Here is a 14,632-nt window from a genome sequence, read left to right on the forward strand (position 1 = left end):
GGTGACGCAAGATAGACACGAGGTTTTATCCAGGTTCGGCCGCCGTGAGGGCGTAATATCTACGTCCTGCGTCTGATTGTATTGCTGTATGTAAATGAGATGATCTTTGAGAGGGGTCCTCTGCCCGCCTTATATAGTCTGGGGGGCAGGGTTACAGATCTGAAAACTAATCCCAACCAGTTACAATTGCCATAGGTGGCCGGATAAGGATTCATATTCTAACCGACTAGGATCTCATTTGATCTCCAAGTCTACCTTGATTCCTTGCGCGGGACTCCAAGCAGATCGGCTGGGCCGCGCGTCGTCATCTAGTGGGTCAGCCCCCCTGGTCCGGGCCGGCCCAAACCTAGCCGTAAGGGTATAGGGGTTAATATCCCCACACTGTATTCGTTTGAACTTATTAGCCTGGCTTATCAGTCAATGTTTTTCTCTCACAACAAATCAGCAGTACTTTTCAGCTTAGCACCTGCACCAAATTGCTGATTTCCTCTTTTCAGCCATGTTGGCCCGCATGCCCTTCCTCTTCTTCTGACGTTCTCCACCAAATTGCTGATTTCCTCTTCATGTATCGGGAAACAGCCCGACAGGTCCAAGTACTGCAGCTTTGGTAGGTCAGAACTATCGGGCATATACATTAGCTGCGGGCAGTACGACAGGTCTAGGTGCTCCAATTTCCTAGTCCACTCCCCACCATCCAGTCGGCCTACCCTGGGCAATTCCATTAGACTAGAGCAGCCAGACAGGTTGAGGTGCACCAGTTTTCCAAGTTTAGCATAAGAACTGGGCAGGAAGCATACTGACGAGCATCCGGACAAGTCCAGGTGCCGCAACTCATTGGGCTCCGGCGCAGCTGGCAGCTCTTTTGCTAGCCCTGAGCACCCTGATAGGTTCAGGTGCCGCAGTTCCCTGGGCAGCGAAACCATGGGCAGTGCTCGTAGCCTGGACAAGCCCGACAGGTCCAAGTGCCGCAGCTCTGTCAAGTACTGGAAGGACGTGGGCAGATCTTTTAGCCCCGAGCAGCATGAGAGGTCCAGGTGCCACAGTCTATCGAGACCCCCGAATGATTCGGGCAGTGCTTTTAGCCCCGAGCAGCATGACAGGTCCAGGTGGCTCCTCAGATTTCGGAGCCAGCCGAACGACTCGGGCAGCGCTTCAATCCCTGAGCACGCCGACAGGTCCAAGTGCTCCAATCTCCATAGCCTCCCGAATGAGTCGGGCAGTGCCTTCAGCCCGGAGCATCCAAATAGGTCGAGGTGGAGCAAGTTACTGAGCATCTGGAATGATTCGGTTAAGTCTTTGAGTTGGCAAGACCCCAGCAGGATGAGGTACCTTAACTCGTGGAGGCCGGTGATAGACCTAGGAAGCACTTGATCCTGGATTCCTGGAGCTTTGAGGTACCTCAACTGCTTCAGATGACGAATGGAGTCTGGCAGCTTCTTGTTCACAGAGTATTCGCTTAGGTCCAATAGACGAAGGTACTTGGCAAATGATGCAAACGCACCGTCGCTGAGCTCCATTTCTCCGCAACCCTCAAACCGGAGCGCTAATATCCCAGCGGGCAGTATACTTGAGATATCCAATTGCTTGGCATCAAAATTGCTGACCAATGCCAAGTAGGCACCGCTGCTCTTATTATTCACAGGAGACGATGTTGATGGCGTGGCTCCATTTTTACCATCCACAACAATCAGCCTGTCGCCTAACAGGTATCTTGCGAAATTGTGCATGAGATCTTCCATTGTCAGCAACGTTGCAGCCTCCACGCTAGCATTCTGGAACAAATTCAGGTGTATAGGCTGTGTTAGAAAGCATCAACGACGAAGGCAACTAAAAACAGGCATGTTCACGGAACAAAAAAAGAATTGATTTGAATCGTTATGTTGCATGTATAGGTTGCGTGTACGTGTACTAGTGGGTGGACAAGTGGGATGAGGAGATTTTCCACCCCTCAGTTAGCCATTTAGGTTACACTAGTAGAGAACAGACCTTTCATCCGAGGCTAAAATAGGCTCTAGTTCTGGCATTTTTTGCGCCCGGGACTAAAGAGACCTTTAGTCCCGGTTGGTGTCTCCAACTGGAACTAAAGGTCCCTGCCCAACGGCTACTGCGCTCGGCACAGTGGCGGGGACCTTTAGTCCCGGTTGGAGACACCAACCGGGACTAAAGGTGGACCTTTACTCCCGGTTAGAGCCACCAACCGGGACTAAAAGTCCTCAACCTTTAGTCCCGGTTGGTAACACCAACCGGGACTAAAGGTAGACCCTTTAGTCTAGTCCCGGTTGGTGTTACCAACCCGGACTAAAGGACCCTTTAGTCCCGGTTGGAGCCACCAACCGGGACTAAAGGTCCCCCGATGGGTTAGTTCAAAAGGGAAGCATCACATCCATTGTTAGATGTGTTGTGTAGGTGGGATGGTAAGCTACGCGCGAGGCAATGCATGAGGTCTTGGGTTCGAATCTCACGGGACGCAGCGGTGGGAGGTATTATTTTTTTTAAAGCTGGGAGGACCTTTAGTCCCGGTCCCTTTAGTCCCGGTTCCTGATCCAGGACTAAAGGACCCTCTTTAGTCCCGGATGCTTACTCCCGGGTGGGGAACCGGGACTAGAGGGGGTTCCCCACCGGGAGTAAAGCCCGTCTCTGTATTAGTGTTAGAACCAAGGGATTAGATTGAATTTGTGCACATATGCACCAATATACTATATATGGCAGTATAATGAAGCGTAGCGGCGGAGTCATCTATGACAAGATCAGTGGAGGAGCCATTATTGATGATATGGCAGCGGTAACTGATTTGTATGACCATGTTTGGTGGAGACATGGTATAGATTTATGGAGTTTTGTGTTAACTCGACGGTGCGTGCTATGTGCTGGATTTATGCATTCTGGGTAGTAGAGCTATATGCGTGAGTATCCTTCCTCCAATCTGAAGGTGGAAGGATATGGAGAAGAATAAAAGGTAGAACAGAGTTCCTGATGCAAATATATACAAAAGAGAATGAAAAAATAAAATTGGTTATGATGATTTAGAAATAGCCTAAGATTCCTGATGTAAAATTGTATTCTATATTTTAGGATCAAGATTTTATAAACTATTGGAGTAGCCGAACAAATATGCTTCCAACTTTTATTAGCCACTTGAAAAACTCATTGATTTACCAATTGCATTTTTAGGAACTATTGGAGATGCTCTTAGTTGTCATCTTTGTTGTTTTTCTATGCTTAACCTATAAGGGCTATCTACTTGTATTTTTCTTCTATATCAATAGAAATAAACACAGTCAATGTCAGTTCATCAAAAAAAAAATCAGGAGCACATGTGCACAAACACAACCTTACTCCTCACTAAGGCTGGACGAAAAACTTGTAGCTCACTCGACTTGGTTTGTTAGTGGCTCGGCTCAGCTCGGCTCTTTTGAATTTTTTCATGAGCCAAGCCAGCAGTTTAGCTCGGTTAGTTAATGAACCAGCTTGATCCAGCTCGTGAGCCGCTCGCAAGCCAAAACAAGCCAAGATAAGTAACAAGCCAACACATTTAATCAGTCCATATATCTCTCTGCCTATGGTCTCCACATGGCCACATGCTGCATGCCGGCATCTCGATCTTCTTGTTGAATTGTTGTGATCACCTTTTGGTGTCAATCACTTAATTGGCATGGTGTTGCTGCAACTACAAGCCTATAAGGCTACAACTAGAATAAACCTGATCAGTCTGGTTGTTGCTCTTTTAATTTGCTTCATTCTTAAATATTGTATGGATGAATGGAATCGATCAGTGGATGGTGATGGATCATGGTCATGGATGATAGCATACTTATATTTTTCCATTGTAAAACTCATATGTATTTTGTTTATTTCATTTTAAATATGCATGTGATATGTTTGTTGCTGTCTTGCGATTAATCTCTATATACCATGTTTTTGTGCTTTGGCTCACGAGCCAAACGAGCTAGCTCGAACTCGCTAACGAGCCAAGCCGAGCTAGCCTTTTGGCTCATTTGTATAACGAGCGATAACAAACTGAGCTGGCAAACTCCTCTGTTGTTTAAGGAAATACCAGGCAGGCAAACTCAATCTTGCTCACCCCTTGGAGCCAATTAATGTATTATTGACCTATTGCACAACTTATACTACCTCTACTGTTAGTAATGTTATACTCCCTCCATGTTTTGGTCTTTTTAGATACATTGTTTTTGCTATGCACTTAAATATACACTATGTCTAGATATATAGTAAATAAAAACAATGTATCTATAAAAGCCAGAACCTCTCATAATTTGGAACGGAGGGAGTACTATTAACGAGATGTCAAATTCACAAGTTTGCATAGAATCACTGGTCAAAAGATCTAACAAACCTATTAAAGAAATAAGAGAATGACACTTTGCGCTTGAAGTACTAGCACACAAAGTGGTTAGCTCAGAAGCTGTGCAAGTGTGGGAGTCGTTCCGCACTTGATCAAATTAATTCAATAACTAAAAATTAGTTCCAGTCACATCGAATGTTTTGATGTCAATTAAGATAACTAAATATGAACTGATTATAAAACTAATTGCATAAGCCATGACTAATTCACGAAATAAATTTATTAAGCCTAATTAATTCATGATTAGCATATGTCTATCGTAGCATTAAATTCGCTAATTATGGACTAGTTAGGCTTAATAGATTCGTCTCGCGAATTAACCTTCATTTATGCAATTAGTTTTGTAATTAGTCTATATTTAATACTCCTAATTAGTATCAAACATGCGATATGACAGGGACTAGAGTTTAGTCATGGGATCAAAACACCCCTAAGTTAAACTGACTCGAGTGCCAAAGTTAAGGTATGCGAACGTTCCACAAATTTGTGGAAATTCTGCACTTTGACGGTCACAATGGTTAGTTTGCTGGGGAGTCCTCTTCTTCCCAATGGTTAGTTAACCATTCATTCACTGACTAGACTAGACTCAAGGACAAAGGAGTTTCCAAGCGCTAAAGGCTCGATCTCCCCTTTCTCACTACATGATTCTTGGTAAGATTTCAGGTGGGATTGAGAGAGAGAAAGCAAGCTAGACTGTTAGAATCTTTGAGATCCATTTGTTGAGCACTCGAAAAAAATTTTGTGAAGAATGTGGTTTTGCATTTTTTTAAATCTTAGTGGCTCACCCGCCCGATGTCCCCTGTGAAGCACCCAATGTTGTGGTGTGCTCCAGGACATTTGTACGTATTTCCCCTTCAGTTGAGTAAGTTGTCATATTTATCTTTGTGGTCGCTCGTTTGGGTGAGATTGGGTGGAATGAGACCTGCCTCTCTGTGAGCCCCTCACGGAGATTTACTTATGTGAGATTGTGGCTCTAGCTGCATGTGGCTGCATGGTAAACATGCTTGAAAACTGTCTACTGATGTTATTAGGCAATTCTTGGGTTTGACCCAGGCTAGCTGTAATTTATGTTTTCTTTAAAGACTACACAATCTATATAACTTCGCAATTGTGCGGAAGTTCCAGAAAATCCCCTCCGCGATTGGCTAAAACTGCTGCTTTGATGTTTTTTATTTTCAGCAAACCATTAATAGAGACATGCATGTTAATATGCCGTCTCTATAAATGGTATTAATAAAGGTGGACATTTTAATAAGGACGGACAAGTTAGCCGCCTCTGTAAATGGCCATTGACAGAGACCATTTGTTAGAGGCGATTGGCTTGCCCACCTCTAAAATTAAAAAACGTCCGTCTTCGAAAATCTTCTCTGCACTAGTGACAGAATCTATAACTTTCACAAGAGTGCAGAAGTTCTGAAAAATTCCCTCCACGGTTGGCTAAAATTGTTGCTTTTAAGTTTTTGTTATTTTCTAGAAAATCGCATTCCTTCCTCTCTAGACATTATTTTATATGCGCAAAAAAAAATCAGATCTTTTTAAGTATCTATACATATATGGATACTTTGTTTGGAAATGAATAAAGAGGGAGAGCACGCGTAAGAATAAGCAACTTTTATGAGCTACAGAACATTTAAGTTTATTCACAAACTACAATACTATACCTTCTTCCAAAAACATGCCACCCTAGAAAATATTGACCGACTAATTGAGGCAAAAAAAGGGGCGCATACATTGGTCCACATGTGTATTATATAGGCTCTGTTTGGATCCTATATATGATCTAAAGTTTGGTTAACTAAAGTTAAGAACTAAAACTTTAGAATATTTTAGCAGATTGGTGTAGTTTAAAGTTTTTGTGAGATTTCCTAAACTTTAGGTAGCACATTAAACCTTCTGTTTGTAGCCTTAAAAGCTAAAGTAGCCTAATGTTTTGCTAGTGACTAAACTTTAGATCGTAGGGTCATATAGTTTTTTTAATACTAAAAGGGTCATATAAAAAACAAGACACCGAGCCTCGTGACTCTGACCCTCCCCCAACCCTAGCACCTCTGGCGCTCACCCCGCCGCCGCTGCCGGCACCTCCCCCTTCCCCACCCCACTTCCCTCCCCTACCTGGATCCGCATCACCCTCCCCTCCCCTCACCCGCGCGGCCACGAACGGGATGCTGCGCATCCGGCGCCCTCCCCACCTCCACCTCCCCTCCCTACCCCTCTCTCCTCCCCTCCCTGCTGCCGCCGGGTGCTCCAGCTCCAGGGCGCCGCCACAACCGCCATCGGAGCCAGGCGCCGTGGCCGCAGGCAGTGGTTCGCCAGCCGCACAGGCCAGACCCGGGGTCGCCGGTCACGGCGCGCCGTTGTTGCCGCCGCCGCCCCTAGGCGAGGTCGGCCCCTGTGCTGTCGGACCCTCGGCGGGCGGATCCGCGGTCGCCGGCACTGGGGAGTCCGTCGCGTCTCCACCCCCAACGTCGATGGGTGGCGGGAGATCCTCCCCTGGCAGGAAGCGTGACCTGTGGCCGGCTCGACAGGACCTCGCCGTGACACAAAGCAACCTCTGCAGACCCGGAAGGTGCCCGCGGAGCTTCAAGGAAGATGCTTCAACTGCCTTTCCTACTCGCACCGGGTAGCGACTTGCCGGTTGCCACGGCGTTGCCTGCGCTGCCATGGCTTCCACTACCTTGCCCGGGATTGCAAGCGGCCCAGGCATGCTGCGGCATCGACGGTGAAGGATGGCGACCGTCCGCGGAACCGCGCTCATGGTAGCAATCCACCGGCCTCCTAGCATGTGCCCCATGGTGGCTCGGGCGCGAGGGGGGCCAGCGGAACCCGACGACGACGGTGGCGACGCTAGAGTAAGCCTACGAGGGTCATCTACTTGGGCGCGCTGGCCGACCACGACGACAACACCGCTGCCGTTGCTGTGGTCTGTGGATGCTGCATGCTGCTTCCCCGCTGTCGAGCCAGATCCATTGGCATTGGGGCTGTGCGTGTGTTCGGGGCCCCCCGCGTGGGTCGACCCAATGTTGGAGGAGATCGCTGTCGCGCTTGTCGCGAGCCCCCCAAGTAGGAACACCTGCTCAGGTGGCCATCTCTAAGGAAGTGGACGTGTCGTTGGTGGACACCCGTTCTCTGGCGAGGACTGCACATTGGATGACGGACTCGCCTCCGTCGTCGCATGTGCAAGGGCCATCACAGCCCATCGTTGTGGATGCCGAGACCACCTCGGGAGGCCCGACCGCCATGGCTGCCATGGACGCAGTCGACTGCACTCCATCCCCCCTAGACGACCTCCGCCGACAGACGCCTCAAGCGCTTCACCGAGCGGGTCACAAAGGCGAGACAACCATCACTCCTGGAGCTGCCCGGAGATGAGTTGGCCCACAACGGACGTGCATCGCCCGTGCTCCCTAAGAGGAGCAAGCGGATAGCGGCGCAGAGCCTGTCACATATCCCGGCGTCCAAGCGAGGCGAGCATCTTGTCTTGAAGCGCTTGGGTCTAACCAGCGGGATGTCATCCCCGTCCATGTCAGCCATGAAGGCGTACGACGAAATCTACAACGGAGACCCCGCCGGACGGCAACGTGGGTACACGCAAGCGGCGCCGTTGCCGCTCGGCAGCCCGAGCATAGGCCTCCTAGTCGGCACCGTATTTCGGGCTGATCAATGTCCAATGTAGCAATGTAGATTTCAGTACACTATGGTGAGTCTGAGCGTCCATGTATAACTCTTCTGTCCCCCTAGGATGTCGCTAAAGCGTGTTGTATTAAAATTTTCTTCTATCTTAATACAAAGACACATAAACCTTTTACGTGATCCAGAAAAAACAGGGTCATGTAGTTGCCGAATGCTATAATGTTGCGAATGCATGTTTTCTATAAATAGTGGGAGTAATAATTATGTGTTCTATGTTGATAGACTAGTTATTTCTAACGGCTTGTTCGGTTAACTCTCTCAAGAGGATTGTAGAGAACCATGGTGATTTTGATTTGTAGGTACATGCTCCAACGTGGTGGCTAACAAGGTGCATGTAGGAGAAAGAAGAAATACAAGGAGGTACAATAGGTTGGAGAGATGGTACTAACAAAGAATATGCTAGCACCTGTTGCATATTTTTGAACAGGTGCATGTAAATATGTAAATATTTCTTTCGCTCTCCTCCTTGCATAGATAAGCCACTCAAGAAATGGGGGAGATAAAATAAATTATACTCCCTCCGTTCTAAATTATAAGTCGCTTTGACTTTTTTAGTACATTCATTTTGCTATGCATCTAGATAAATAATATGTCTATATACATAGCAAAATGAATGAACCAAAAAAAGTCAAAGCGTCTTATAATTTGAAACGGAGGGAGTAATATTTATTTTATTTCTCTTGGATCCGGCCTCCTGCTAGAGTTTCTGGACAAAACAAACACTGGAGCATTTTTTAGTATCCTAGCACCTTCATATACCTAGCAAAGCTTTGCACCTCATCAAGAATATACACTAATAAACTTACCCTAACATAATCCTTTCCTTTCAATCCCTCTCCAATTATCACCGAACTGAATATATAAGGTCTAACGAAACCGAATAAAGTATACTGCTCCTATAGTAGTAAATTAGAGGGAGCATGATGAATAGAATGAAGCAGTGACTCACCGAAGCTGGCTTTTCACCCAGAAGAAGCGAACGGCCCAAAAGCTCCGAGATACATGACGCGCCACGCTGACGTGTAGTGATACCGAGAGAACACCACTGGTTAAGCAGGTCACACGTGACCACACCGTGGCCCTTGCCCTTTGGGAAGACGAAGAAGGCACAGTAAGCTAAGGAAAGCCATGATTCAGCTCCCAGATCGACGCTGGAGCGCTTCAAGTGTGTAAACACGGTGGCAGTGTGAATGGGCAGTGGTCGTAGCTGCTGCGAATCACGAGAAAACCCTCCTTCAATATTCCAGACATCTCTTATTAGCCCTGGCCATTCTTGAGGCTCCACGGACTGCAGGAAGCGCCCAAGAGCTTTCGCTGCTAATAATGGTATGCCTGAACACTTGCTTGCAATCTCAGACCCAACCATCTCCGATACTCCTACTGCCGTAGCTTTTGAATTACTCCGTCTGTCCCTAAATAAATAGTTTCCTAACAAATTTATGATAGATTAGTATAACAGATAAAAGATCATACCATTCTTTATTAGTTGGAGTAGTTGCACACTTATTTGAGTTGCACATTAACTATAGCATTTACTACACAAGTTTGGATTGGTACAAAAGAGGGAGAAAGGAGGGGTTGCAGTAAATATGAGGGGACTTCGAGAAAAATAAGGCGACAGCTAACAACCATCAGATCTCCATATCAACGGTCCAAATCTATTAGCATAAATCACAATTTTTTTTCTATAGAAGGACAAAGACAAAACTGTTCAGATGCCTAAACTATAGGAACGCCTGAACTATAGGAAATGTCGAAAAATAAATAGGCCAGTGGACCGTTGAATCTCCTAGATACTGATTTAGAAGGCTTGTTGTTCTATTCGTAGACAAATTTTTGAGCTATGAATCTATTTATTCAAGGACAGAGTAAGTACCTGCAGCTGTTGCTTCAAGATCAATACCACTTGTTCGCTTGATTATCTCCCAGCACATGTCGTCACTCCAGGGATCCGGATGCAGCCAGTTGCCCGAGCGTGAAATGTACTTTGCCAAGGCTTCGCTCCGCGTGGTCACTATCGCAACCACACGACTGCCAGGCTTTCTTAGGAACCTGCACAGTTGTTTCAGCATGGAGTCGCGCTCTTCGTCGCTGCAACCAAACTCCTCCTGCAGGTTGTCCAAAACGAGGAGCAGCTTCTTGTTTTGACACATCAGCATGTCGTGAATGTAACGACCATAATCCGCTTCACTCTCCACTTTCTTAATGCAATAATTTCGCACGGTACAATGCCGTGCCCCTTCCTGTAGCTCAACACTGTGCCCACCGAAATAATGCCGCCCCACTAATTCTATGACAGATTCGTGGATCTTCTTAATGTCCCATCCCTTGAACATATCGACCCAGACCTTGTAATAATCACCGGAGCTGACTTCATGGAACAACCATTTCGCCAGTGTTGTCTTTCCGGCGCATGGGGGGCCAACTATGGAGAGGAAGGTAGCTGATGAAGTACCGTCCCAGACACCCTTGAGGATGTCGATGATCCTCTGCTTGACAGGATCGTCCATTTCCACCAGCACATCGCGAGTAACGCTGGTCTCTCTTTCTTCTTGGCCACCAGCGGCACTGCTACACGCTGGCTGCTCCGTGCAGGTGACGGCAACAGGTAGCCCGGTGCTATCTCCGAATTCGTCGTGATACTGCTTCTTTAGCTTCTCTAGTTCTAGAGCAACAGTGTCAATGGTAGGAGCAATTCTGGCAGCTCTGCTAGTTCTTGGGAGGCAAGGGAGCCACCGTGCACTCTGCAAGCAAAACACGGATATTAGATAATCCACAATCTGTAATATATATACTACATACCACTACTGTTTATAGAGGCGACTGGAAAGCCCATCTCTACAAATTGGATTCGGATTTCTAGGGACAGCTAAAAACACAGAAGCTGCCTCTAAAAATCAAGTTTGTATAGGCAGCTTAAAATACAGCCGTCCCTAGGAATTGTTATCCATAAATCATATATCTAGAGTAAAAATAGCATTTTTTTATTGGGAGAGGCCCCACTAGACAGCCATAGCCATATATGCACCGTCGCAAGTTACAAATCACGCGCGCGTTACTACTCTAACCACACCCCACCTGAAAAACAATTGTGTCCATATAACATACTCATTTCTAGATAGATGATTTCAAATGAAAAAGTTGTCAAATATAAAGTTGTACAGCTCTTCAAGATCTATAACTTTGGTTTTGGTCATGTCTCCATCTAAGATCATTTAAAAATTTGAATTTTACTATGCTAGACGGCTCTAGATCTATCTGCCTCTATAAAATAACAATTTTTTATCCACGAAGACCCCACTAGGCAGCAATACGTGCACTGTCATAAGTTACAAGTCACGCAGGCGTTACTCCTCTAACCACTCCACCTCAAAAACAATTGTGTCCATACAACATATTCATTCTCCTCGTATTATCTATATCCAAATTTTGTAATTAGTATTTGGGACCTTAAACAAATTCGATTGAAAAAGTTTTCAACTACAAAGTTGTAGATATCATCGACATTTACAACTTTGTTTTTGATCATTTCTCCGTTCGAGGTCGTTTGAAAATTTTGAATTACAAATGTGAGAAATTCAAATGCAATTTCTCCTAGACAGATGATTTCAAATGAAAAAGTTGTCAACTACAAAGTTGTATAGCTCTTCGAGATCTATAACTTTGGTTTTGGTCATATCTCCATCAAAGATCGTTTAAAAGATTTAAATTTTACTATGCTAGACGACTCTAGATTTAGCCGCATCTACGAATCGATTTGTAGAGACGGCTCTAGATCTAGTCGCATCTAGAAATCTATTTGCAGAGATGGTTGCATATAGAGCCGCCTGTAAAGATAGGAGTATTTGTACATACAACTAAAAATATTACCCGCCTTTACAAATAAATCTCTAAAGGTGACTTGTTTTAGAAACGAATTTTAAACGTTGATGTTGCTAAAAATGGTTTATGTAGTACACGTACTGAAGTCTCAGCAGACAAGGTACACATTTTTCGCTTGACCCCCCAATATGCATATGTACCAATAACGTGCCAGCTGTTGTGGGGATTAGTTACACCACCGATCCCTTCGGGGGAAAAAAAGAGCAACACACGTACCAGTTTATCGTCGGTCTTGGAGTAGTCACCTAGCAATTTCTTCTGGGCCACAGCCCTCATGTCGCAGGCGACCTGCTCGAGACGCACCAACCAGTTCTTCATTTTCATCTCCGCCTCCCCGATGGACAGTTCCTTCACCACCCCAGTGTTCTCCCTTTTCTTCTTCCCGCCCCCCATCGCCACCACCACCATAGCATTCTTCTCGTCCACAACCACCATAGGCTCCTCCTCTCTGGTGGATGTCACCCACCGCATCTCTGCTTCATTCAGAACCTCCCAGATGGTATGCACCGCGCCTTTCATAGGCTCGGGCACGTCGGTGAAGTCGCCGCTGTACGCCCACGCCAACTCCTGGCGCGCCGCATCGAAGACGGCCAAGGCATGCATCACATCGCTGGTCTGAGCCATGGCTGCTGCTGCTGCTATCCTCCTCCTGCGAGCAGGCTACCTATCTAGGGATGCCCTCAACTTAAACAGATCCGGCCGGCCTCTGTTTGGACTTTGGAGGATGACACATGACACTGCTAATTTCTATTGCTTCTATACACAGCAAGGCGCCAGACGCCAGCCCATGGCCAAATGGCTTGTTTATTTCTTTGATCTCCTTTTTTTTCTTAATCTATTTGGAGCCGTCTGGTAGTGGTTATTGCCTGGTATATATAAAGGGCCACTAGCCCACTAGCATTAGTAGTAGGTGAAAAAAAGTCAACCTGTTGAAGCCGACTAACCGATTCCAATAGAGCCACCACGTTCATATATATTATATATTATCTCTCTCAGGACCTAGAAACTATCACATTGATTAAAAAATAAAAAAGGGAAAGATCTTCAATTTGTATGGTAATCTAGTGATCTAGGTAAAAACCAAAAAATCTATCAAAATACAACAATGATATCCAATGTTTCACAGATTGGATCCTAATATCCTAATAAGAACCAAAATATGAAAAAGGGACAAAAAAAGTTCAATCTCTATATTATGACAAAAAAAGTTCAATCTCTATATTATATGATATGATTTTAGGATCTCCAAAAATGATTTTTCAAAGGCGGGACAAAAGAAAGGCCCAAACCCAAGATTTTGAGAGGCAAAAGGGGAAGGGAGGGGGGGGGGGGGGGGGGGGGACTTGTGCCATTCCGATCCTATACTTTTTTTGGCCTAGAGAAGGCATAGTGTTATTCTCCATATCTAAACATGATCTTTTTATCAAACTAGTGGTCAATATTTTCATGAATTTCATGTTCACAATTTGATGTTCTATAGTCTAGAATGGGTTTTTTTTTTTTGCATCTAGATCTTGATCCAGATATATAGAGAGAGAGTGATGAAAAAACAAAATGTTGTCCATTTTTGTTTGTAAATTGACAGAGAAATAATGTAATCATTAGAATCCTAGTTTTTGTCCATCTTATTATATACATAAATTATATGGCGAGGAGCAAGGTGTGCCCATCAACGCAGAGGATAAAGACAATGTTTGTGCACTAATGCTTTCATGTGCGGCTGAAACAAGTTGTTATTGTTATCTATTAGCAACATGGATCCAAATATGGCCTGGACCTTCTATAGCTCTTCTTTAATCTATCTTACAATAGGGGCACCTTTCGCAGGTTCTGCCCGCTCGGCTATGGCTCCCTGCAATTTCGCCTATAGAACTAGAGGAAAACTGCTCCGGCTCCTTGCAATTTTGCATGCAGAGCAGATGAAGCCGCTGAAGATGCGTTTTTTTTTTTTTTGGTCTCCTCCAGCTCCAACACAGTGTTTTACAGCGTAGGAGCCAAACGGAGCACCTCCGAATCTATCATAGAACGAAAGGGATAATAGCTAAGGTGGAGCACCATAAGCCACATGATAGTGATGAACTCGCCCCCATGACTGAGATGCCTGGCATGAGAATCTCGGCTACAGTGCTCCGCGCCATACATTATCATTTCCAACCACACCTGGAAGATTGTTTCCAAGCATCTAACTTTATCACGAGGCTTGCTCCGAAGACTTTTATAGATCCATATCGCGTTATAAACATCCACTACTGGAAACAGAGACTTTGCCGAGTGCAAAATTCTTTGCCGAATGTCAAAAATCGGGCACTCGGCAAAGACCTTCTTTGCCGAGTGCTACACTCAGCAAAGAATTGCACTCGGCAAAGACGGGCACTCGGCAAAGGACTTCTTTGCCGAGCGCCAGACTCTCGGCAAAATCTCTACACTCGGCATAGGCTGCCCGTGGAAACGGCGTCTGGTCACGGCCTTCTTTGCCGAGCGCCTGCAGTTAGGCACTCGGCAAAGATTTGTTTTTTTTTAAATTTCTTTGCCGAGTGCCCCAGATCTAGCACTCGGCAAAGATTTAATTTTTTTTAAAAAATTCTTTGCCGAGCGTCTCAGATCTGGCGCTCGGCAAAGAATTTTTTTTATTTTTAAAATACTTTGCCGAGTGCCCCTGGGCCGGCACTCGGCAAAGATTTAATTTTTTTTTATTAT

At 45.5% G+C, this 14,632-nt stretch overlaps 1 protein-coding gene across 1 annotated transcript; it reads right to left on the reverse strand.

Moving 5' to 3' along the window:
- Positions 1 to 431: 431 nt before the first annotated feature.
- On the reverse strand, positions 432 to 1,739 carry LOC136488014 (disease resistance protein TAO1-like). The gene has a single exon (XM_066485072.1). The coding sequence runs from the start codon at positions 1,737 to 1,739 to the stop codon at positions 432 to 434; it is 1,308 nt and encodes a 435-aa protein (XP_066341169.1).
- Positions 1,740 to 14,632: the final 12,893 nt, after the last annotated feature.

The sequence above is a fragment of the Miscanthus floridulus genome, chromosome 10, assembly GCF_019320115.1.
Source record: "Miscanthus floridulus cultivar M001 chromosome 10, ASM1932011v1, whole genome shotgun sequence".
Taxonomy (NCBI): Eukaryota; Viridiplantae; Streptophyta; class Magnoliopsida; order Poales; family Poaceae; genus Miscanthus; species Miscanthus floridulus.

Excerpts from the sequence above, each read along its gene's own strand:
- LOC136488014 (XM_066485072.1), bottom strand. The coding sequence starts at position 1,739 with ATGGAAGATCTCATGCACAATTTCGCAAGATACCTGTTAGGCGACAGG.